General features: G+C 35.6%; 2 protein-coding genes across 7 annotated transcripts in view; both read left to right on the top strand.

Annotated features, from left to right (window-relative positions):
• LOC149803349 (sulfate transporter-like) overlaps positions 1-27,391 on the top strand; it is a 123,266-nt gene that overhangs the window by 83,771 nt on the left and 12,104 nt on the right. For 5 of the 6 annotated variants that reach the window (XM_089953051.1, XM_089953049.1, XM_089953050.1 and 2 more), the window contains 2 exons: positions 2,423-2,545; positions 26,825-26,842. In XM_089953051.1, the coding sequence (XP_089809177.1) occupies positions 2,538-2,545; positions 26,825-26,842 (26 nt within the window). In that variant the 5' untranslated portion in view covers positions 2,423-2,537. The remainder of the gene's footprint in view (positions 1-2,422; positions 2,546-26,824; positions 26,843-27,391) is intronic. The other variant, XM_089953054.1, reaches the window with a different exon arrangement.
• On the top strand, positions 13,896-17,148 carry LOC149803350 (prestin-like). The gene has a single exon (XM_089953048.1). The coding sequence runs from the start codon at positions 14,240-14,242 to the stop codon at positions 16,406-16,408; it is 2,169 nt and encodes a 722-aa protein (XP_089809174.1). The 5' UTR covers positions 13,896-14,239; the 3' UTR covers positions 16,409-17,148.

Below are 27,391 nucleotides of genomic sequence, written 5' to 3'. Positions count from 1 at the left end.
AGATGCTGTTAAAGATTGCCATGTATATTTGTATCACAACTGTATTGTGACAATAAGTTAATTGAAATAGTATCGCCGAGGTTCTCTCTTATAGATTGAACGTTGTCACGGAAGAAATTTGCAAACAGTTCCGAAAGGCCGATCAAAGAAAATGTCGTTGGTAGTGGTGTACATTTATTTCTTAACATTAGCTCGTTCGTGATATCGAAGAGCTATTTGCAGCTGGAACTTTCAGTGATATTAATACTGTTGTAAGCTGATTGCTGCATGAACTATGTGACATTCTTCTTACGGTCATATTTCATAGGCTAGCATTGTGTCAGCATGGGTGGGATTAGATGATTGCAAAATTGTCGCGAAAAACTATTTATCGGTTACCCAACCCACAATCGCTCCCCACCACAAAAAAGACAATCAAAACGTCTAAAGATACTCGAAAGAAATAAAATGCTTTTGCACGTTAATGCCATCTTTTCACAAAACGCGCGTATTTTTTTTCATGAACATGTAACATTATTTACAGAAATATCTTATGCAAGTCGATGCATCATTATCACAAAAGATTGGTCTTCGTGAAATAACGTGCAATGTTTAAGGAATAATGTGATTCTTTCCACACAAAGTAGTGACAATCTTCATGAAATTAGATGAGTTTTCGTAACGTAAGAGGAACAAGTTTCCTTATGGAAAATTTTTCATATTTGATGTGTTTGATAAGGTTACGCTCTGATTAAGTGAAACAAATTGACCATATTTCGTTAAGATTTTGACATTATGAGATAAACAGATCTTTGTAAAGAAAACATATTTTTAAACGAGAAAAGTAAACATTTTTAGGTAACCTTTTCGTCGTGACAAAACAGCGTTCATGACATGAACGGTCATTAATAAACTCAGGAGTACTTAGCATTAGTGAACTGTCATTGAATGCATAATAACTTTATTATTTCTTTTAAGAAATATTTATTTATTTATTTAATTATTTATTTATTTATTAATTTATTTATTTATTTATTTTGGAGAGAGCTGCCATACTATTACCCTCTAAAAGAGGAAAGGTGATTTATATTCTCAGTGAACTATATATATATATATATATATATATATATATATATATATATATATATATATATATATATATATATATATATATATATATATATATATATATATGAAGCGTAATGATCCAGCATTGATAGGCTAGTTATTAGTATTCTATTAACCATAACTGTGAACGACTCTAAAGGAGTTATCTTGCTTCCAGAATAAAAGACGTCACGACGTCCTTGCTATTGGTCTACCTGCTGGGTATAAACAAAAAGAGTTTAACAGTAATGATAAAGAATGCTCTGATATGTTTACAATATGTTTAAATTTTCGACCAGAACATCATAACTTTTGTAAGAAAACTTTAATGCGGATTTTCAACGCTTTAAAACAAACATTTATTCATTTTTTTTTACAACCAATAACCATATTGATCCCAACAGACAATGTTGTCGTCCTGTTTCTGCCGATGGTTTACACACCCCAAAAACCAATCACGTGACCTCACAATATAGTTCTTGATTAATCTTATTGTTTTTACTGGTGGTGACCTCAGTCTGTGACGTCATAAGATGGGGTTTCTCCAGATTGGATGTAAATAATGTAATGATAACTTAGTAAATAGTTTCATGTTTTTATCAGATTACCCGTACGTGCAAGTAGACTACAGTAGCATATACATGTATGTACCGTTCCTGTTTATAATAAATGTATTTCAAAGGACGAGGAACAGGTAGTGTATTTCAGTCCATTGAGAATGTGTGTGATTCGTGTGGAAACGTAATTATAAACAAAACTATTTTTGAAACCTGCTTTTTGTAGCTTTGGGTTCATTTTTGTTCATTCTTGACGGCATCTATCCAAAAGGTCAAGAACAGTGACCTTAATAATGAAATACAGGTATGAAGGACACACATAAGTTTACATATATTTCCAAACTGGAAAAAGAACGTAGTTACAAAAGTGATATCGCAATGTATCGATCACAGTTGCTTAGCCACAATATGCCAGACAATCTTTATCGCTTGTAGTTCAATTTCCTAGACACTGTTACATATATCATGTCTATGTATTCACATTTATCACTGATAGTAAGACCTATAAAATGTAAAGTTGTAATAATCTACCTGTCTTGCTAAACTGGCTATGCCAGGTTTTTTGTTTTTGTACAAAGAGACAAAGCAAACATAACATAATTCAGCATAATTTCCTGTTGGTTCATTCTTATAATATACCTTCAAATTTGTAATCAGTTATAAACGTGAAGGAAGAAAAAAGTTTTATTTCGTTCGAATTTATGTTTCATGTAATATTTAACTCGCGTCATCTTTTGTAAAGGACCAATTTTATTTTTATATTTTTGTCTTCATTGCAGGCGACATTAACGCGTGACCTGGTTTGTATTTTCTTGGACGCCATCGTTTCGAGTCAACATCCAGCTAAGTCCGATTTGTCTACACTACAGAAGACGTTTCTTTCCTGTAAACAATATGAGCAGGTACTATTTTATAAACTAACCAACCCACACCAAAATTATTACCTCCCTTTTTCAACATGATCACGTGTTAGCTTCTTCAGGTGAAATATTCATAGCTAGTTAAAACAAAATTTCTGTTGTAATGTTTCAAGCCGTTATGTTTACTTACATTTTAGTCTACCAGAATCACGATGATGTTTTTAGATATTTTCATTAATTGAGGTAGATTACGCACCGTGTGTCCAGAACTATTTGCTCATGGATAGAAATATGTTTTTAATCATCTGATTCTTATCCGGCTTTAGCTCTGCCATTGTTATAAGAAAGACGTGGGTCATTAACAAGTGAATGAAGTGAGATGTTTCCCTGTACAGATATCGAGTTACCAAGGGGACAAACTCAAACTGTTATTTCAGTAAAAGTTACATTTTCTCATGAAACATTTACATCGCAGAAGTATGCACCTTAAATGAAGAACAGTTACAAACTTCATGAAAATTTAACTTATTTCACTTCAAAGAGTGAAAGGCACTTTTTTCTTAAAAGGACTGCGTTGACAGGTATGATCACTAATTATTTCGCAGAGAATCAGTCAATTAGTGGGGAATAAAAAAATAGTCCTAAATGTTTTCAGCTGTACACAGGGTTCTAACTGATTGGAGTTATTTTCCATAATCAATTTCACAAGCTTGAATATACGTACTATAGTTTATTACAAAATATTTGCTTTTATTTTGGTATCATGTATTTAATTTCCTAATAACCATATCATTCAGACCACCACGACTATTTTTGCAGTACAAAAATATGCCTGTTAAGTTTATCTGCGTAGTGATTTAAAGAAAAATTTCTCATTCTGTTCGCCAGAAATTTCTTTGCCAAAAGAATCCAAAATGTATTCGAACCACCTTGGCTATTTCTACGATTATATTGGTAGCGGTATTAAATTAACCGAGAACTTGCGAATAATGTCATATTAGCAAAATCTAGGTCACTCCTTGTTTCGTAAATAGATGAGTACGATAGTTTGAACGACCGCTAATGACAGTTTTCTGTGTGCATTCGAAGTATAGTCCGCAGGACTGGTCTTGAATTTTCGAATCTGACAAAATATTACAAGAACTCTTAGTGCGAGACTATGTTATTAGGTTGCAGACCAGGGAGTCAGTCCCAATGTTTAATAACACGTGGCGAAACAAACAAGAAGAACATATGCATTTCAAGACTGAATACACAAATCTAATTCTAATGAATGAAATCATACGTAGTTTGTATGCCAGTCTAAATCACATATATTATATTATTTTTTCATGTATTGACTTTAAGTTTCATGGGGAAATGAACAAGTGTCCTGACCTCTATAGAGATGGGGAAGCGTGTCTATCCATGACAACTATGCACATCTCTGCAGCCATTTCAGCATCTTGAGTTGATTTAGGAAAGATTGAAGTGTATCATTTTGGGGGTAATTTTGAGCAGATTCGAGTGCAAATCTAGGACACAACAAGCCTCATGAAACTTAACAGCTGTCTAATAATAACTGCTGTTTGGAACAATTGTCACTTTTTTTAAAGTTAACGTTCTAATAGATACTCTAATGACCAAGGTTTTTCGACACCAATATCCATTTGGACGGTTATATCTGCACTACAGGGACGTTTAATAATTTAATGTGGTGTATGACATTGATCATATCCGTCGCGTTTGTACTTGGTTACAGCATTGATCACCAAGTTTTTATTTAAAGTTTAGGGGGCGCTCACCAGTTATTATGTACTTTTGAGAGAGTGACGTATGTAAGGTGAAGCTGTTTGCATTTAAAACATGCACAATGGAGAGAATGTTGGCATACCTCTATGCAACATTAATGTAATGTGGATGATATTTCTTTGGAAATTGTATATGATTTAAGCACACTGCTAACTAAAATGACTGCTTCCTTGTGCTAAAACATCAGCCTGAATTTGTCTAAAGTACACTATCCATTAAAATAAGGAAAATGAATTTTGCCAGACTAATTTTTAATACAATTTACCTCTGAAGTTCAGGAAGTGAAAATGACCAAGTAGAGCTAGCACTTTTTTGAAAGGTGCACATCTGGAGTAAGGCCAAGCTGTATACTCTATAACCCATATTACACCCATCAATCATACATCAAAATAAAGGGAATTAAAGGTTCTTTTGAATTATACATAAGATATACAAGGTCTTTTACAAATAGCCAGTATAACCAGTGAGGAAAGCCCGGAAAATTCTTTTTCTTTAAAATCCTAACCCCTATGCATAATACGAAACTGCCCTATGCATAATACGAAACTATAGAGCGCCACCTTATTTGTTATCTGAATGTAAGAAGACTGAGTTACAGGGCGGCATTCTGCAGAGTTGTTCCCCCACACCCCCAATTTTGAAATACATAACGTTATTGTAAATACCCTCATAATGAATTTAAATGTGATATGTGTCTCCATATTCTCTTTTCTGATTTCATCTCAGAAATTGACAGATCTTTCCTGTTTGTACGCTTCTCACAGGATCTGACATAAAAATTATAAATGTTTTTCACACATACCACATATACATTTAGCATACGTTATGTTGCAGTGTGCTTTTAGACTGCTTAATTTATAATGTACAGCTCTTGTCAGGGTATTGATTTGTGTTGATGGGTTATCTCCCCTGGTCCTTTTCTGTTTCAGAATAAGCTACTCGTTGTACAGTAACATAGGAACTTGAACACCAAAATGATATTCTGGAATGTTTTTATGTTGCAGTCAGAAACTGTGTTAAGAGCCCTATCTCAAAGAATAAATTATCTTTCTGTGTCCGTATCGTGTCAAATTTTACTTATTATTCGTAGGCTATACAATAAGTTTTGCTTTCATTACATTGCTTTATAAGTTAGTACATTCAAAGTAGCATGAAAACTTAAAGATAATGCTTTTTGTTAGACTGAATTGTGATGAATTGTTGTTTACATTCTTTTTTTTTTTTTTTTTGAGTTACCGTCATACAGATCAACCTGTAAATCTGCGATTCTAGTAAGTCTTTGGAAACAATATTGTACCCAAACTTCCTTTACGTGAAAGGAATCGCATATTTCGTAAGGATAATACTTTTTTCACAGCATATGCAATCATACGCATACTTGCATTCTGAGAAATAAGCGGAATGTGTGAAGCATTTCCATATTTTCGGGCACTAAATGGCGACTTTTTTTTTAAGCGATTACCTACCGACTGAAAGTATTTACTCGGAAAATAAGAAGAGCGGGAAAACGGGCATTGGGTTATTTACCATCATCTTTAAGTATTTCAGATTTTCAGGTAGACTTTTAATTCACTTTATGCTTAGATACTGAACAACGAAATCATAAAGAGCTTTTCAATATAAATCGTTCGAGGAGCAACGGTACGAAGTTATGTACTGTCATTTCGATGTTTTCCCGTGACGTCATTTTCTTTCGTCATTACAAGCCTGACGTCATGAACCAACCTCTGCTTTTGTCCTTTGAGAAAGGACAAGCGTATAAAGAATAGACAGCCGTGCATATTTGAAAGGTAAGTTAACGTCACATGCTATTAATATAGTATTAGTTTAATATGGTTTGTACATTCCGCTCTTTTGTGGTCACTCTCTTAGGAGATTTCTAGAGTGATGTATAAAGATATGTATTCTTAAGTATCACTTCTGGTTACTTGAATAGCTTGACTTTCAAAACCCGTTTCAGTCATTTATAAATATGTCATCGTGGTTAATTCGGTGTTACAAAAGACATCATGTAATACTTATAAAACTGATAGGCGAATCCTTCCTTAAGGCATTTAAATTCCAATTGTTGGAACTAAATGCACAGAAGTACAAAAGCATTTTATGCCAAAATAATATACGGTAAATAATGAATTAGTTGCATATATTTATTTCCGTTTATGCTGCTCTTATTACACTTTTGGAAATGCAAGGAAATAGTGTATCACAAGATTTCATAACGCAGAGGATTTGTTTTATTCAGTGAGTTGCCCGATAAAAACGTAAACATGTAATTTCTTATCCTGTAAGGATGTCCGAGAAAGTTTCTTTGAAACATTTCAAGTTGAATCATGAGAATGCATTAGATTGCGATTGTCAGGTCGGTCTTCGTTTAAAGTTGTACCCGCCATTTATTTATAAAGTTCCACCAATGATAAACAGTAGTGCTAATTAATACATTCATATGCCAGTCTTGCATATCTGTCTCTGCGCTTGTTACATCTGTAGTAGCTATTATTCACTCGATTTCGATAAAACTTGGCATATAGGTTTATATAGTAAAGATCTTGGACGCGTTCGATTGTGAATTATAGCTCAGCATACTGTTTTATTTCTTTATATCTGGGACGAATCTTTTATCACACTGTAGCAAAATAGGTATAATTTATATAATGTATAAGGTTGGGAGATTACATACGGTTGATTGCTTACAACGCAATAGAAATCTGCTTAGCGAAATCGACAACTGTTTTGGTATGTAAACTAGTGATATGTATGTAAGCCGGTGAGCAATATAAGTCTCACTTGTGCTGCTTGTTAAAATATAGTATATCAAGCGAGAAGAAACGCGGTTAAACTTAAGAAAATCTCACGATTCTTTTCCGCTAGACGCTATGATATGATAAAGCTTCCTTAATGAGGAAACGTTGATATCGCGCTGCTAACTACAAATATTTAGATATTTGATAGAAAATTGTTGGTTTATTTTATTGACGATTAAAACCCAACAAAGTATGTCGGGTCTGATCACATAATTTCCTCTTTTATACAAAAGCGGGATAGACAAGACTGCGTTAGTGTCTTTTCCTTAAGATAAAAAATGAATTCATTTTGTCTGTGCGTGTCTCCTCTCCCTAGTCATGTCAATACTTTTTGTGGAATGTTAGGTACATTTTCGGAACGGAAATTTATGGCCAATCTGAAGTGGGTCAATGTGACCTACTTTTCAGGGCATTTTTAAAACAATATCAGTGACCTGTTCACCTTTTGCCCATAACGTTGATATGCTTCCGAATTAAAGTTTGTTGTGCAACAACACTCTGTAACTATGCTTTCCTTTCCATTGTTCATTGAACAAGGCTTACAGTTTCTTGGCTCTTATTGTATGATACTTTCATCCTTTCTACAGAGATCTGGCACAGGCTGTATCAAAGATTAACTGTTTAAGACGCACTGAAACTATATCGCTCTGACACCCTCTTCGACGTTTATTCAATATTGCCAAAATTAGTCTCATGACATAGAAGCAGGGTATCTTGTGAACTCGTTAGATGTAACGTGTGTCCATCCTTAAATCTAATTTGTTTCATTAATTTAATCTTGATTTTTAACAGGTTTTTTAAGAAACATTCTGATGTAAGATTACCTAAACAGTGTTCATGGTAGCGTAAGAAAGTATAAACTATTGAAGTCTGAAATCACAGCACTGATATTCTGTCACAAATGGCAGCAATTTACTATGACTCCATTCTGTACCCACATCTAGCGCATGTTATTGTTCAAGTTCTGCACTATTAAATGTTTTCTTTTTATCACTTCCACGCATTCAAATCAGCTCATAAAACATGATCATACATATAATCTAATTAAGTTCGTAATTCTGGCGTCTGAATGGTAAGATATTCTAATATTTTCTAATTAGACATCGTAATATTGGCTGATTGAGAGCTTGAGTATTGTATTAGAAATAATGCAACTTGCTTATCTTTTCCAGAACGCAACGTCCAAAGTTCAAGTTAACTATTCCCTCGTCTAATTTGTAATTCGAGACACAGCATTGAAAAGAACAGGCCCCCAACCTGATTCCTTAGTCATAACGAGCATACAGAATACCTTCCTTTTTGATTGGATTTCGTGCGATAAACACTTGTACCAAACTGCTGTTCAAGATTTGTCTTTGTTATTGTTTTTAAACGTCTTTTTGGCTAATAATGTACCTTTTGTGTCGATTGAATGTTTTTCTCCACATTAGTTGGTTTTCCGCATTGCTCAGAAGGCGGTGCTTGTTTTGTTAATTGTTTCGCTTCTTAGTAACCGGGATTTCGGGTATGTATTACCTACCTTAAATTAGTTCCCGGTTATCAGTTTTGTAATTGTTTCTCGTTCAGGGTGTGGGTAAATACGGGCACAAGAAGACCACGTGGGATACACCACCAGCCTATTGTGCACTGGTTCTACACACACGTACAGATGTCGATATGATGTCAATGCATAGAACAAGTTTAGGACTTTGGCAGAAAGACGTAGCACCGAAAGAGGGAGGAAGAAAAGCACCGTGTTCTTCTCATCATTGCAAGACGAATTCTTCCGTTTCCAGGATGGGTCTTGATTCCCTTTTGGTTTAGGGAAATCAAACATTGATTTATATCACTGGGTCGGAGATCGCCCAGATGACAAGGACCCCCGAAGTTCAGTCTGATGCCATCTTTACCAATGCAGCAATATACACAGGTCACCGGGTACCGGGCACAGACTAGAGTGTACCGGTCAACTAACAGTCACAGGTCTCAGGGTCCTACTGCCTGTCACCAGTCAACACCAACCACCGGTCACCGAATATCGGTCGCTAGGCCACGCCCTTCGAGCAACTGGACACCCGGCTTTGATTATCCGTCTGGGGACAGGGATCGGGTCGATACCATTACTTCTCTATGTTAACGTCTGGTTTGTATGGGGATAGGGAGTCGGGGTTTTCTCACCCGTCTGGAGAAGGGGACCTCATTGGCTTCTCCCTATTCCCTATGTTCGGCTAAATTCATACCGGATTTAGGAACCAGCTAACCTGGAAGTGAGTCTTCTTCTGCCTCCCCTCCACCGAATATAATGACATCATAAATGTCTCGGCTTTGGTTTTTAGGTAAGGCGAACGTGACAGGCTAGTGACATGCTCTCTCACCTTCGGCCATGGCCGCCACACTCCGTCAAATCAGTCGAGAAGATACCAGCGATCCCATTCTCCCAGGAGAACATCTAGTTGGTTAGCCCCATTACCCCCTTGAGCGGTTACTGGACGGCACAAACCCTTTGGTCGACGTCTCCCGGTCTGGAGAGGGATGCTAGAGAGGACATCCCTATTTCGCCTTGGAAGAGGGTTCGAGACGACAATGAATTTTCCATTCTAATGAACTCGCATTTACAGGAAGAATTCGCTTGGCCTGTCCTCCCTTTCTTTGCGTCTTTCCATCTGTCAAAGCAAGTGTAAGAGGAGAAAGACTGTATGTTACCAACATCTTCCCCTACCCTTTTTTCAAAGCTTTCTGGGTCTGATGACTTAGAGATTATTCTTATGTCACGTGTCTAGGCTTGAATAAACAGTAACACAAGAAAGAGTGAAAACAACAAGCTTTAAAAATACAATAATTTATTTCCCTGAAAATCTGCAAAAATGAAAAAATATGAACCTAGGGTTTTATAAAATCAAATCCAAAATAATCTAAGAATAATCCAAGAATACAATTTTTAGAAGTCCTAATAACAAAACGTTATACTGATTTCACGTTCGGATCCCGACGAAGAATCAAAGATGGAAGACGATGACGTATGTTGCAATCTGTAGTGTTGAAGTCTACAGTTCCTTGTAGAAACAAGAATTATCACTCCGGTTTCTGATAGCTGAATAAATTTTTATAAAATAACTGTCCTTCTTTAACAATTTTACATGAAAAAACCTATTTTCCAGAAAAATAACAGAATTAATCATTTTGAATCCACGTAATTTGAAATAACTCCAAACAGCACAACATACAACTTCTAGTGTAAGAAAAGGCTCAGCTGCAACTGAGAATAATTCTCCAAACAGAGGTTATATGGTCTTGTAAAACGTAAACAAGGGGTCACTTGATTATCTTCTGGAAGTTTATAGAGGCTAAATACTTGTTAAAGATCACGTCTAACCAGTGTGACCCTGACGAAAACCAATCATTTTACTCTTAGAAATAAAAAGTAAAAAAAAAAATTGTTTACATCTTAAAGAAGTCCCATCATGACCTCGACAACAACCAATCATTTTAAAAAAAATAGAACTTTTTTACGATGGTTGCTGCAACTTTTGAAACAAGGTCAGGATTTGGATCAACACCTGGTGTTTATAAACTATCAGTCAAGGTCAAACAATTTGCTGAAAAATTATAATCTCTAGTGAATAAATTTACATTACAATATCATGTAATGAAAAATATTTTTTTTTAAAAAAAACTGACAAACAATTAAATTTAAATAAATATATATTAAATCAGATATAATTAAATCAAATATATATAACATTATCTCCAGTCTCGAGAGTCTTTCTGATCCTTACACTTGTTCAAATCTTCTGCTCCTCACACACTCTGCTATCGTTCGGGAGCTTTCGCAAACGTTTTATTCAGGGGTCAAGAATCCGCCAGTATTCAGACTTCTCTAGCTTCCGTAAAGAGTGAGGTAGTCGGCTCAAGTGAGTTGCATCCTGTCCTGTAGTAGCTTCAGGGAACATCCATCTCTATCACATCTCTGTCACAGACCCACATTTTCGTTCACTGTCAAAGTTGGTCCATCGAAGGGAAAAGGCATACAGCTTTCTAAAGAAGGGAGCAATCTAAAGTGTGGGAAACGACCAAGCCCCGGGTTTCTATTCCTGAATCTTTTTGAAGTTGAAGAAAGGTTGAACGTGTCCATCTTCGATCTTTCCACCTTCGACAAATTTATGCGGGTGGAACGCTATCATAAGATGGAGACTACTGCCTCGGCCAAGAACGCCTTAAGGCCCGGGATCTAGTCCCCAACCCCGAAACTCGGATCTTCAATTAAAGATTCGTGTTTCAGCAGACAGAACCCCTTAGATATTTTCCCCCATTGTGGTTCTTATGACTCATACATTCATTGTCGGCTCGCCTTTATCACTTTCTCTTCTCGAAATTTTGAACTCAGCTGCAGATCTGGCTCCTCAATGAATACTATGTTCGTTCCCTCTCCATTTACTGTGTCTGAAAACTGGAAACCGCACATGGACACGCTCTCAGGTAAGATTCTTCTGGGATTCAATTTTGTCCACCACCCTAGCTGCATGCCAAATCGGAATCGGTTCCTGGCAGGAACCTCGAATGACAGCTTCGAACATCGCTCCTTTATGTACACAGACAAATTATATTCGACCCAGTCGATCTGCTGGTAGACAAGTCCACAGAAGAGGGATCTGCTGTCGCACTAAGAGGGGCGTCTCCTTACAACAGCTCGCAGTTTCTCTACCTTGACACAAGGCTCATCTAATGATCTCACACGAATGATCCGTCACGACCAGTTTTCGAGCAAAGATGCCATCTGCATTGTCCAGGCAAGGAAGCAATACACTTCAAAGTTTGCGATGCAAAACGGAGAATCTTATATTTGATGCAGCAGAAAATGCGTTTTTCCTATATGTCCCCATTTAAGTGCAGTTCCAGAATTTTTTCATCAGTCGGATCGCACCACTCGTCGTTTTGATGTTATCAGGTATTTTGCGCTTCCAAGTCCGGTATCTCGCTTATAAATGTCCAGATTGAAACTTTCTTGTGTTATGTGAGCGTTATCTGATCCCCTCCTTTGAGAATCGTACCCTTAAGACAGTCTTCCTCTCAACCACGTCAATATAAAGGAGTGTCAGTGATATTAATCTCTTGTCAGGAGAAGCGAGTTCTTTACGGTGTAATGAAAAATATGTTTCTGTTTGTCTTCTTTGCCTACCTGAATTTCTGTCTAAGAATAAACTACCTTCAGGTGCCCGAGTTCCTACTGAGTTTCACAGTCTCAGTGGTATATGTGATTAAGATAATCAAGATAGGCTATTTATCTCATTTAGGATCTTAAGGTTTTATTTGGCTTCCTCTAAATAGAGAAGGAAGGGTAGAATTGTTTCTTTTTACCTCTCGACCGTTCTTCTGACATTTCACTGGCCACTATTTCAACGTAGTTTGTCCTCACTACTAAGAGAGTTTATCAGTTCATCCACTTCCTTTCATGGGAATTAAAGCCCAGGAGGTTAAGGATACTGCTACATCTTGGAACTACTTAAATTACTTCTCTTTGGGCGACACTGTAAGAAGGGCTTTAGCGTGGTCTCACGCTACCTTTTCACCCATTTACCTCCGATTTTTGGGCTCAGAAGGCATCACCTTGTTTGGTCCGGTCATGACAGCAAGACAGCCTTTACAATGTCACCAAATGATGAGCAACTTATTTCTGCTGTAAGGATAAGTACTTTATTTCTGATACCAGACTTTTATCTGTGTCCTTCAGAATCGCTCCTATCTGTAAACCTCAGCAATACAATAGTAACCGGTAGTGTTGTATACTTATATTTAAATGTAGGAGGGATGCTAATTTTAATTATGTAATACTTGCCTAATATTATTGCATGGATTCGATTCCCTCCTTCCACCCCTCTCTCATGTCATATTGTTACGATTCTATGCTCTTAAAATAAGTAACAAAAAAGAGTGAAGACAACATGCTTTGTAAAATTAAACAAATAATTGTTTTCCCTAAACTAAAAGTAAAACAAATAAGAAGAAAAGAACTTACGGTATTGCGAATTAAATCCAAATTTTAAGCCAAGAATTAAAAAACACAAGTCTTATCAACGAAAAGTTCTAAGTGAATCACAGTTCAAATTCCGATGAAAATCCAAGACGTGAGGCGATGACGTACGCAATATTCAGCGTTGTACTGTTGAGTCACAGAAAATGTTATTCCAGTTTTTGAATGCGGTATAAAATCCAGTGAATGTCTTTGTCCAAGAATTATTTTCAGAGCACTTTTGTTCTTCCAGGGAAAACAATTACTTCAGTTCAATAATTTGAAGAAAAGAAAACTTCAGCCCTGAACTGGACACAACATAAAACAAGTTTACGTCTTAAAACACGACTGATATAATTTTTATCATAACATCAGTTATAAGACTAACTAAAACGCAAAACAGAATCCCGGATGGAGGTCAAGAGTTTATCCTTTTGGGAAAAAATAGAAGTTTGTTTACGAATTAACACGTGCCTCACGTCACGTCAGAAAGATAATTTTGTTAAAAAAAAGTTGTTTACCAAAACTGTCACTGATTTTTAAACTAGGTCAGAACAAGATACAATGTTTCTATTATTATATATTTACATCAATGAAATAAGTTTTAAAAAAATCAATTAAGTCAAACAGTACTGAACTTAACTCTGAAAAAATCAAGTCCAATAAACAATATTACCATACAATAGCATGTAATGGAATACATTTTTTTAAAAATCTAACAAACAAGCAATTAAATTAAATATACATAACACTATGGTTTTGGTCGGAGTACGTATGTTTGCTATGACTAAGGAATAAGACTAGGAGCATGTTCGTATAAATTCTAGGCCTCCAAGAATATTTATCTTGGACTGTGGATTTGGCGTCCTGGCAAAGGTAAGCAAATGCAATAGTAGCAAGTGAATATTTTCTATTTAACATTATCCCCCCCCCCAACAAAAAAACAACTAAATAAATAAATAAACAAATGAAATACATTTATAGAAAAGAAGAAAAATATATATTGTAATGATTTTTATCATCACCGATCACTGATCTCGGATAAAAATTTACCTTAATTTAAATCAAGATGTTTGCTAATTGATAGTTTTTATTGCATTTCCTTTTCATATTTTTCAGGCCCAAGGCTTGACCACTAACCAGTGTTTCTATCTTATAATGTCTGACGCATGGCAAGACGCTAACAGTTCCATAACGCTTGACGCGGTCGGGATTTCTTCAGATAATCCAAAAGAATTATATCTGAGACGATTTTTACGTACGCAAAACGAGATCCAAAGCCATTACCAAAAACCAGAACCTCCTCCAAAACTATTTAAACAGAGACTGAAAGCTTATTTTGCGTGTTCAAAAGAGAGGGCAAAGGAACTTGTTAGAGATTACCTTCCCATAGTAGAGGTTCTTAGGAACTACAAAGTGAAGGAGTATTTAGTCAGAGATATCCTTGCTGGTATATCGGTCTCTTTTCTCCATGTTTCTCAGGGTCTTGCATTTGGATTGTTGGCATCACTTGCACCAGCGCATGGTCTTTACACGTCCTTCTTCCCCGTTTTATTGTACTTCATATTCGGGACGTCACCGCATTCATCTTTTGGAACAAATTCAGTAATTTCTCTTGTAACAGCAGAAATGGTAGATAGTGCATCGCACAGGAGGTACCCAGGAGGTCTTGTAACTCATCACCGCAATGGATCCACAGTGCTTGAAAAGGTTGACGACGAGACATTGATAGCATACAAAGCATCTGTGGCCTCTGGTGCTTCGCTTTTGAGTGGAACAATAATGCTAACTTGTGGACTTCTAAAACTGGGAGTCATGACCACGTACTTGTCAACTGCATTCACCAGCGGTCTGTCAACAGCCGCATCAATTCATATAATTGTGAGCCAAGTACCAAAGGCGTTAGGCTTACGTGTGGCAAAGGTTCATGGTATAGGAAGTATAGTCTTCACTTTAATTAACGTATTTAAAAACATAGCTAAATCTAATGTCGCCTCCGTCATCATGGCTCTTATATGTGGTATAATAATCTTTGTCGTCAAATTTTACATTAATGAACGTTTCAAAGATAAACTTAAGTTGCCATTACCTATAGATCTTGTAATTATAATTATAGGGACTATTATTTCTCATTTTGCCAGATTTAACAAAGTTTTCAATGTTGAAATTGTCAAAAATATTCCTCTCGGTTTTCCCACACCTCAGTTACCCGATTTCTCTGATTTAGCACTAATCTTTGAAACGTCGATCAAGTTGTCAGCCCTGATCTTTCTCCTATCCATATCGTTGGAAAAGACACTGGCTATCAAACACGGATATGAAATAAATGACAACCAGGAATTGGTGGCATTTGGACTTGGCAACATAGTAAGCGGCTTTTTCTTATGCTACCCGTCTAGTGTCAACCCGCCAAGGACAATGTTATTGAGTGCCATGCGTGCATGTACAACGTTCAGCGCCTTTTTCACCCTTGCTGTGATGTTGCTTGTTCTTTTAGTGATAGGGCCGCTCTTTGCTTCGTTGCCGATTTCCGTGATAGCGGCGATGGTAATAGTCGCAGTGTTTGGGCTCTTGCTTCCAATTTTTCAGTTGCCTTCTTTGTGGAAATTCAGTAAATACGATTGCATCACCTATATTGTGACTTTCTTAACCGGCATTCTGCTTGACTTGACATACGGCCTTATATGTGGCATCGCGTGCTCGTTCTATGTCGTCATCCTTCAAAGCCAGACGGCGAGGTCATATCCTATGGCAAAGACAGTGGATGAGGACATATTTCTGGACAGTGAAAGATACATGCGATTGGATGACCACCCCAATATCAAGATATACAGTCTGGATTATTCACTGTATTATGCAACAAGTGAGCTCTTTATGAAACAGTTATATAAAAAGATCTCAAACCCAAGGCGTATCCTAAGTACTGCTTCTGTGTCTTCTCTTGATATGCATGGTAGGGTCAGTGTCGGTACGCTCAACAGTACCAACGATCTGAGTGTTCCAGTTCGCGGCATAGATCCATCCATTAGTGTTGTACGTTTCCCGCATATCTTCCCCAATGAAATAAAAGTGATAATTATAGACTGTCGCTCTGTAAACTTCATTGACACCAAAGGATTGACCACTCTGAAGATGATTATATCGGAATATGACAAAGTACTAATGAAAGTGTACCTTGCCGGATGTTCGGAATACATGCTAGAAATTTTGGAGCATTCAGACGACTTTTATAAGATTGCTGACATATCGAACGTTTTCTTGGATGTGTTCGACGCATATGAAGCTGCTCGTCTTCGCATCAAGGGTGATAACGAGAAACAGCTATAATTTCTGAACGGCATTTTGTATTTTCCTCGCCAAAAGGCAATATTACAGTGACTCAGAATTAACAGTGCCGATACATTGTACTCGCTATCGCTGAAAAATAATGCTTGACGTATTGCTAGAACGCTAACTCATTCGGAAATATGTCCCGTTATCCATCATGTGAAATATGTCCCGTTATCCATCATGTGAAATATGTCCCGTTATCCATCATGTGAAATATGTCCCGTTATCCATCATGTGAAATATTTAACGATATTGTGTTACATGCCAAATGAATAAAATTCTTACAGTGTAAATCAAAGCAACAAGCCATATAAATATATTTATGGATTAAATTTGAAAGGAAGAAATATATTTTAAATTTTAAATTTAAATAAATTTAAGTTGTGGACAAATTGTGAAAAAAGCAAATTAAGCAAATATGGATGTAAGACTGTTTATGTTTTGTTGGTTTTCTTAGATCAATATATATATTCTAGACAAACTATGAAAGGTAAGCAGGCACAATATCAAATGTGATAGTTTGTAACTGTTACTGTTACTAAAGTTATTCCAACCGGAATAACAAGAGGGCATTAGGAGAAAACCACTATCTTCTCTTCGTGTTGGTGATCGTTTGTCTCAACATTTACCCCTGGACCTTTCGAAGGATCATGTGACATTGTCCATTTGTTTGTGCACATATGCATGCTTGTATGTTAATGCATGTGTAATATTATAAAAGTACGCCATACTTCTAATCTTAATCTTTCTCTCTCTCTTGCAAGACACACACACACACACACACACACACACACACACACACACACGCACAACAGGCAAGATGTTGGGATTACAGCATAAACACTTCTGTACTTCCTATGAACGAACTCAAGGCGAGTCTTTCACTTGAACGGGACAATTGCATGTGACCAGAATATAAATTGTTTCTAATATTGTTTTTGCTTGCGGACTGTTGTCATAAAGTATTGATTGGTTAGATATACATCACTATACTCATTCCGCCAGCACTGTATGACAACACGTGTTGCGGGAGAATACGGTACATAAAATGTTTCGTAAACAATATCACACCAGTCAGTACCTCGTCTCTAAAATTTGCCGCTTGGGTGGCAGGGGTCAGTTTTGCATATTGGCTCCTGGCAGATTTCTTAAGTTAAGGGTATGTTGTGAGTTTTTGACATATTACCTGTGCAATAATTAAAGAGATGGATATATTTGTAAGCTGTTTGTTTCGGGCTTGTGTTGTTCTTGAAATTGATGTGAGGCATGCCCACCTCCCATAATCACCGCACAGTATATAGCCATTGAAATACCAGTTGTCGGCTAAGAAGTAGAGCCAGCCACTCATATAATTAGACACATGGGTTCAAGGCAAGTAGAATATCTCAAAAACGGCTTGGATGGCTGTTACGAGTCTATACTCATAAAATAAGTAACAGAAAAGATTGTAGACAAGAAGCTTTGTAAAATTTAACAATTAATTTATTTCCTTAGAATACAAAGTACAAAATGAGACATTTTAAATCCGTATGCAATTCAAGATGGAAGGCGATTACATCTGTAATGACCTACATAGTGCAGATGCGTCAACAGTCTCTTTTTGAATCACAAAATGTATTATTCCAGTGTTGAATTCAGTATAAATTCAAGTGAATGTCTTTGTCCAAGAATTTTCAGAGCACTTTTGTATTTCCAGGGAAAACAAGCACTTGAAGAAAAATAAAATTCAGCCCAAACTGGTCACAACATAATACAACTCTACGTGTCAAGTGTTTTAAGCCTAACTGACAATTCTGTATCATAACAGCAATTATACGACCAGTTAAGACGCAAAACAGATTCCCGGATGAGGGTCAAAAGTTAATTCTTCTGGAAAAAATAAATGTTTGTTTCCAATTGGCACATGATACATATCACGTAGTCCAAGTATGACCCTGCCTCAACTTAATGTTTCTTACTCTGCGAAAGATAATATTTTTTTTAAAGAAAGCTGTTTACTAAACCTGCCGCTGATTTTGGAACAAGCTCAGCAACTACATACAATGTTTTCATCACCCATAGCATATAACGAAAATAAAAAATATTAAAAAGCCTAACAAACAGATTAAATTAAATATTCATAACACTTCTCCCCATAAAAGAAAAAGAAAGACATAATAAAGCTTTAGTTTTACCATAGGTCAAATATACATGTGATTTACGCACCAAAATAAAATAAGAAGAAATCTTATGAATAATACAAAGTATACATGAAACGATACATTTTTATACACTTGAATGTCTATCTGCTATCAAATTGTCTTTTCCCTTGACGTGCTTGATGTCAATATTCTATTCCTGTAACAACAAACTCCACCTTAAAAAATTCTGACTTTTGTTTTTTATCTTGCCGATGAAAGTAAGGGGTTGTGATTACTAAACACAATAAGCGGAACTGAACTAATGTAAACTTCAATGTGTTCTAATGCCAGTATCAAACCCAAATATTCCTTCTCGATTGTGCAATAATTTCTCTGGTGCTTATTTAATTTCTTAGAACAATAACACACGGGATGATGAACACCATTTGTATCTTCTTGAATCAATACTACTCCAACCCCAACATCATTTGCATCAACAGACAGTTTAAATGATTGGTTGAAATTTGGAGCTGTAAGAACTGGTACACTCTTTAAGTATGTCTTTTAACTTATCAAAAGCCTCCTGACATTTTTCAGACCAACGAAATTGGTTTTCTTGCTCAAAAAAATTGTCAGAGGTTCAGCAGTTATGAAAAAAACGGAACAAAATTTCCGACAGTATCTACCCATACCCAAAATTCGCATTAGTTGATTTTTACTGATAGGCTAATGGATTTTAGAGATAGCCTTGACCTTAACATCTATAGATTTAACTTGTTCATGTCCCACGATATGTCCTATAAAGTTTACTCAAGCACGGCAAAACTCACTTTTGGATAAATTAATTGTCAAACTTGCATCAGTGAGTCTGTGAAAGAATTTCCGTATGGTCGCTAAATAATCTTTCAGGTATCGGTGTAGACGATGACATCATCAATGTAAGCATCGCAGTTATATAGACCAGAGGTAATCAAACTCATTAAACGTTGAAAAGTACTTGGTGAACTTTTCATCCCAAACGGCATCACTTCATATTGATAAAATCGATCTGGAGTGCGAATGCCGAAATTTCCTTTGTCCTTTCTGTCAGTGGAATTTGCCAAAATCCTTTCAAAAGGTTAAATTTGGTGGCATACTTTGCATTTCAATTATATCATTGCAGTCATCGATATTTGATAACTTAAATAATTCTGTTTTAGTCACACTGTTCACCTTTCTATAATTAGTGCACATGCGGACAGCATTATCTTGTTTCCGAACAATTATACATGTAGACCTCCAGTCACTTTTACTCGGTTCTATGAAATCATTCTCCAGCAAATACTGAATTTCTTTTTTCAAGTATTACTGTTTGAGAGGTTCATCCTGTATGGGTGTTGTTTCACAGTTGTGGAATTTACAATTTCAACGTCATGTTAGATTATTTACTTTTTTAGGAACATCTGGAAATAAGTGCTAATATTCAAGTACTACCTGTTTAAATTCATTTCTTTCTTGTTGTTGAAAATGTAAAAGTTTCTGGTCTAGATTATTCATAATTTCTGACTTCCGAAGTTTTGTCACTCGAAAATCAGTAGAGTCCGTTGATATTCCTTGACTTAAATATTCACTTAGTGGGACAGATACAGCTGCATGATTAACCATCACTCTTTTACTATGTTTATATGGCTAAGATGTTTTTGTTTTCGCTTCTTATGAGTATTTATGATGTAAGTTAAACCATTTACTTACTTTTCAACTGTGTCAGGACAATACTACTTGGCCTGAAAAGTATCTGTGGAATGGACAAGAGAGCCAGAACTCTATCATCAGGCTGAAAACTACTTTCCTTTGTATTTTTGTCATACCTTACTTTCTTTTTTGACTGAGTAGAGTGCAGATTAGTTCTTGCAACCTAACAAGCCTTTGACAACATATACTTAACATTGGAAACATAATCGAGAAGATTAATTTCACTATCTTCATTAGAACGAAGTTTCTCTTTTAACAACTTCAATGTTCCACGCACAGTATGTCCAAACACTATTTCAATGGGACAGAATCCTACAGATTCTTGAACTGATTCCCTAACAGTAAACAATAGTAAATGAATGCCTTCATCCAGTCTTTACCTGTATCGAAACAATTTGACCGAATCATATTTTTCAAAGTTTGAAATCTTTCTAAAGCCCATTGGCTCTCAGGGTGATAGGCAGAAGATTTGAATTGTTGGATGCCTACTTCGTACATAACTTGCTGGAAATTTCAGACATAAAATTTGACCCTTGATGAGATTGGACAGATTTGGGAAGGCCATATTGAATTAAAAAAACAAACTTTATCAAACCTTTTACTATTGTTTAGTTTCAATATTTCTCAAAGGAATTGCCTCTGGGAATCTTGTTGACGCACACATTATGGTCAACAAGTATTGGTTACATGACTTGGTCTTCGATAAGGGACCAACACAATCTACCATTATTCTGCTAAATGGTTCGTCAAATGCAGGAATAGGTTGCAGATGAGCTTTAGGTATCTTCTGATTGGGTTTTCCTACCATTTGACAAGTATTACAAGATCTACAGTATTTACAAATATCACTTTGGATTTTAGCCAATAGAAGTGAGTCAAGATCTTGTGATAAGTCTTATTATTCCCTAATGACCAGCCAATGGAGTTTCATGGGCCAGACTAAGACTTTCCTGTCTGTATGATTTTGGGATTACAATTTGATAGTTCACTTACCTTTCGTCACCAGCAGGTACATCGGGAAGTCACCGTTTTCTCATAAGAATTCCATTTTTAATTAAATAAGGTACAGGTAAATCAGTGGCTTCAGTTTCACTAATGTCCCTTTGAAAGAAACATAAGAGCTCAGGATATTTTTCCTGTTCGACGACAAGTGATTGTCGTTTGTCACCCTGATTAGAATAAAGAGAATGAGTATTTAAAAGAGGATCACTGTGATCAATACCATTTGATTGATCTCAACAACAAGTGAAAGTTACCTGGTCAAAAGCCTGACCGATACATGTGTCAGCTAAAGGAATACTTTCCTGATCAACATCATTCTCAAGAGCTTTCTTTGCGTTAGCTCTAGCGACTGCCCAAGCTGAGTATAAATCAGGGAATTCTTTTTGAATGGATCGACTTTCGGATGCAAACAAGGCTTGTCAGTTACAAGTGGATTAACCACAACTTTATCTCCTGCCAAGTCATTGCCTAATAATAAACGAATGCCCTCAATGGATAAAACATACACTCTTCCGACTGGTACGGGTCTTGAGACTAAATCTGATGACAACTTTACACAATGGAGAGGAACATTAACGAAGCCGCACTCTACTCCCCGAATAAGAACACTCTAATTAGAAGAAGACTTCTCAGAAAAAGACAAAGTACCTGATGATAAAAGACTCTGCGAAGCTCCTGTGTCCCTTATAATTTTAATAGAGATAGACCTTGCCGAATCACATATCAGTGATATATAACCCTTCGGCATAAATGGTTCACAATTCTCCATAATAAAATCAGACTGGGGTTTATTAGACCCAACAAATGTATTGCTTTCAATACATGACCGTTACCTTGCTCTCTTAGAAATAAGAACATTTGGAATAGTTATGTCTTGATTCTGTTGCTTATTTTTCAATTTGTAACAATCCAAAATAATGTGTCATTTCTTCTTACAATAGGTACACGTAAGAAGAGATAATGATTTTTGATCATTCTTATCAGAATCTTGACTTCTGAAAGTTGTCCATGATTGAAATTTAAAAGAGCTCTTATTAGGCTGAAATATTTTTTTTTACCAGAAGACTGCTGAGTGGAAGACTTACTTACAAAAGAAACTTATGAGCTAAGGAATATTCTTCAGCTGTACGAGCAGCATTTCCCAAGAGTTCGTCCTTATGCTCATCAAGATAAGTCTTAATGTCACTATGGACATAGTTCTTGAACTGTGATACGAATTGTCTTAGATTATTATAATCTTGATCAACTTTCTTGGCTAATCACCGCCTGTGAAATAACTGCTCTTTTTTTCTTGCAAATTCGACATCAGTTTGTCCAGCTTCTTTTTATAGTTCCTAAAATTTTGTCGATAAGCCTCAGGGACTAATTCATAACCCTTTAAGATGTATTCCTTAACCAGATCATAGTCAGCACTCTGATAATTAGTTTAAGACCATAGAGTCATAACAATATATATTATTAAAACATATTAAAGCAGGCTAAATTCACAAAACTGCATACGTGTTTTGTTCAGAGTCGGTCGAAAGCATGGAAACGTCAAGGCCGTCAAGCCGAGACATACTTATAAGCCATATTCAAAGAGTTCGTTCACTCGACTCGTAACTAAAGACGCTTGCGGATTTTTATTTTTATTACACGCACGACTCTTAAACGCTTGCAAAATATTTTTGACTATACTATGCCAACGAAATTTAAAGCATGATGTGATTTATAAAAGTTCGATTCACTGTCAGTGTCTCTAAAAATATCGAAGCGTGGACGTCAAAGAAGATAATCCAATCTGGGTTTGTGATACGAAAATAGGAATTTAATCAGAAGTTCTACCTGCAGCAACTAAAAAAAAAAAAACGATCTTTTATGTGAGCTGGAACAAATAAATAGACATGGATATTAATTTTTGCTGAAGAAATTTGACTGGATGCCCGTATGCAATGGTCTGAAGTTATTTCCCTTGCTTTCTTGACATAAACTTTAAACCCGCCGTGATGCAGTACTAAATCGGACTTGCTCTGTTTTAAGAATAGGTCAGAAAGTTTTCAAAATATCACAAATGTAATGTCCTACGACCAATTAGGCCAATCCAATTTTATCGCTTTCTTAAAATCACTGATATGATCACCCTATGCAGTGTGAGGTGAATTTACGAAAACGGAAGTGGGTGATGTGTTGTGCTGTGCGGAAGAGAGTTTACTGTTCTAAACTTCGATTCATGACCAAGTTTGACATATAATTGTAAAAAACATCCTTACTTAAATATATATATATATTTCATCTTGTAGTACCAAAAACTATATACTTTAACTCGTGGATTCGCTACACGTTCAAATATAACGTGTTTTTTGTACCATACGATGAAATATATCCTGTATTTATCAAGGAAAATAAAATATCCCCTTTGTATTATAACAAATGTAGGTATTGCGGATATTAGCTTGCAAATTCAGCAATTTTCACCCAATATGACCTCATTTCTTAAAATTACGAACGTATGTTGACATTTTAGAATGCTTAAAAATGTAAAGCAGTAAACAAATCCCGATATTTTACAAGTGGAATATTAATGAATAAAACAAGTTTTAAAAGTAGTTTCGTGCCAGGTGTGCGATACGGAAATTGTAAGCGTGCGATACGGATTCACATACTGAGCATTTTCATCGCATGCCACATCAGTCACGTAAGATTAAACGGGTATGTATAAAGTGGGTCTTATATACTGTGACTTGCAAATAAACCGACGGTCAAGGCATTCTTATTCCATCCTATTAAACTCTGACTCATATATTTTATATACATAATTAATCATTTAAAATGTCACATCATCATTAAACATGATTACTAAATGGCAAAATAATTTATCGATGTCAATATGAATGTCATATTCAGCTTGTTTTCAATTATAAAATAATATCTTTCTCCAGTCTTCATACGTAGTACAAAGGCAGCATAACGTTTTTCATCCGCTGCTTTGTTTACATCAAAGGGGCAACATCTAGCATCTTTTGGGATTACAAATGTTAGTTTAAGGGCGATTTAAATTTAGAGAAAGCGTACTGATTCTAGACGTGGTACATTTTTGAAGCTGTTTCTTTTCTATGCATAATATAAGTTATCATTTAGATTCCAAATGGATCTCTGTTGTGCTATAATCAGATAATTTTGGACTTTTGTGTGCACTGTTATATCACCATACATCTTATCTTTGTAAATGTCTTTGCTTTATAGTATACATCAGTTCATCTTTTTAGAATTTGATACAGTTTTCCGAAAAATGGTTTAAGTCCTAAATATATGAATATGTATTTGAGAGCCTCGACTCAAAAGGAAGTGTCACTGTCTGTCTGTCTGCTTGTAAACATTTGTATGTACCGGAGTACTGGCAAGGTTCTAATAGATGCAACGAGCAGCGTACTGCTTTGTACAATGTAGTATATGTCCAAGGGATATTCCTCCAAACTCGCGTCTTGTAGGCAACTTTCTGCTGTATTTATTAATGCCGAAGTAATAATTGGAATTTCTGGTAAATAGTTTATCATATGCGGTATATTGTCATACAGAAACATGATCCTAGTACAAACGGCATAGACCCAGATATATCGTCAAATAGTAGTCAGGGTCTATGTTGTGTGCACTTTAATCCGATTTCTACGCGAATACAGACGGTACATTCTTGTATAAATCGTCTAGGCTGTGATCATAGTCTAGATTATGAAGTTTGCACTATGCATGACCCCCAAGTTTCACAGCCATAAATTGTAATAGGACAAATTAGAGGTCTTAAGTTTAATCCCAAACTTAGCTTTTGTGTATATTGTAAATATTTTCTGCTTTATCATAAATATTGCTTTCCTGTCTTTATCCCATTTTAAAAGATGTTAAAGTTTATCAGAGCTTTATTGATTAGACCAGTATAATTATATACTTTGCTTATCTCAATAATACTGAGATTTGAAAAGAACTATTTATGGTAAATTGGTTATTATTGATAACTTTGACGCTTTGCGTTAGACTTTATTAATTTAGATATGCTTCAAGTTTACGTTGGGCATTCTGCAAGACGTTACTAATATATATTACTAATACAATATCATCTGCACACACTAAGCAGCTTTTATTATTAACATGTCACACAACAGTTTATATTAATAACATGTCATACAACAGTTTGTATTAATAACATGTCATACAACAGTTTACATTAATAACATGTCATACAACAGTTTGTCTTAATAACATGTCACACAACAGTTGGTATTAACAACATGTCATACAACAGTTTGTATTAATAACATATCATACAAAAGTTTGTATTTATAACATGTTATAAAATAGTTTGTATTAATAATGTCATACAACAGTTTGCATTAATAACATGTCATACAACAGTTTGTATTAATAACATGTCACACAACACTTTCTATTAATAACATGTCGTACAACAGTTTGCATTAATAATATGTCATACAACAGTTGCATTAATAACATGTCACACAACAGCCTGCATTAACAACATGTCATACAACAGTTTACATTGATAATATGTCATACATCAGCTTGTATTAATAACGTGTCCTGCAATAGTTTGTATTAATAACGTCATCAGCATTTTGCATTAATAACATGTCATACAACAATTAGCATTAATAACGTGCATACAACAGTTTGCATTAATAATATGTCACACAACAGTTTGTATTAATAACATGTCATACAGAAGTTTACATTAATAACGTGTCATACAACATTTTGTCTTAATAACATGTCACACAACATTTGGTATTAACAACATGTTATACAACAGTTTGTATTAACAACATGTCATACAATAGCTTGTATTAATAACATGTCATACAGTAGCACCACACGAGGAGTCAGAATTATTTGAAGATCCATTCAACGTCTGTACTGGCTTATGAGCCGAGCTCACCTGCAAACAATATAGACCCTGATTTACCATCGCATAATGTGCGGCAATTCAGGGTCTGTGGTATTTGTTATACTGATTACTCCTTAAAAATTAATAGGACCCATATCTACCAGCACAAGATGCGACGAATTAGGTATAGCTATTTTCGTAGATATCCATTCTAAGTCAGATATTAACAAAGATTAATACAAGAAGAACATACAAATAAGACGTTTCTCAATTTCAAAAATCCATTACTGACATCTAGTTCTACAGGTCGAGTAGGTATATACTTCTAGTTCTGAAAGAAGAAGGTCTTCTAATAATAAAATGAAGCTCTCAACGTAAGAACATGAGAACTAGTTAATTTTTGGTAGGTAAATTAAGTCCTGCTTGACCCTACTGAACTTAAGTAGACTGTCATTGAGTTTAGTCATTGAGTCTCGGCAGGACCAAAAGTATGTGAGAAAGTTTGCCGTTAGTTTACCCGTGGATCATTGGTTTATTCTGGGTCTTCTCGAGTTCCTGCTCTACTAAACATACTGGCCGCTATGTATAACCTATCTTCTACTTAAAAATGGCATTAAATCGCTCAGAACCAAACCAGAACTTGTACTATTTTTGCACATTTAAAAGTATGTCTTTTTTCCATTTCAGACGAAATAACATCGAAGAGTAAGTACAAAGCATAACTTCAGCTGTTATAGACCCTTTCAAAAAATGAGCGTGTTGTTTCCTTTGTCTGCAGTGTTTATAATTATCTTTGTTTCTAAGCAGAAAACACATGTTTCAAATTGACTTTATTCCTTGTAAAATTATGAGCCGTGTCCAGTCATCTATACTTACCTATTTGATACAAAGTGGACTGCAATTACATTGTACATTTACTACAGCAGAGATAAAATTGTTTAAAAGTGAACCATTTTTGGAAAGGGTCTATTAGTCCAGCCAACTATTAACCACTTCATTACCTACCCAAATAATGTCACCTACCTAAGTACCAGCTGACCGAAATATATATCTTTTCTATATTGTTTGCTTCTTTTTTTCAGTTTTATTTCATTTTTTTCGGAACGTATCATGTTATGGCGTCCTTCCGTCTATTCAGTATTTCGTTTTCGCATAATAGCTCAAATTTGTCATCATATACTGTCACCAAACTTTGCAGAAGCTTGCGTTTGGGAAGTCTGTCTATTGCGACATCAAAATGTCAAAGGTCAAGAT

This window comes from Sinohyriopsis cumingii, chromosome 3, assembly GCF_028554795.1.
Source record: "Sinohyriopsis cumingii isolate HCF-2022 chromosome 3, ASM2855479v2, whole genome shotgun sequence".
Classification (NCBI taxonomy): Eukaryota; Metazoa; Mollusca; class Bivalvia; order Unionida; family Unionidae; genus Sinohyriopsis; species Sinohyriopsis cumingii.
The sequence above is the reverse complement of the archived record's forward strand: the minus strand, read 5'-3'. Positions and strand labels throughout refer to the sequence as shown.

What these genes read in the sequence shown, in the direction of transcription:
- LOC149803350 (XM_089953048.1), top strand. Translation starts at nt 14,240, where the DNA reads ATGTCTGACGCATGGCAAGACGCTAACAGTTCCATAACGCTTGACGCG.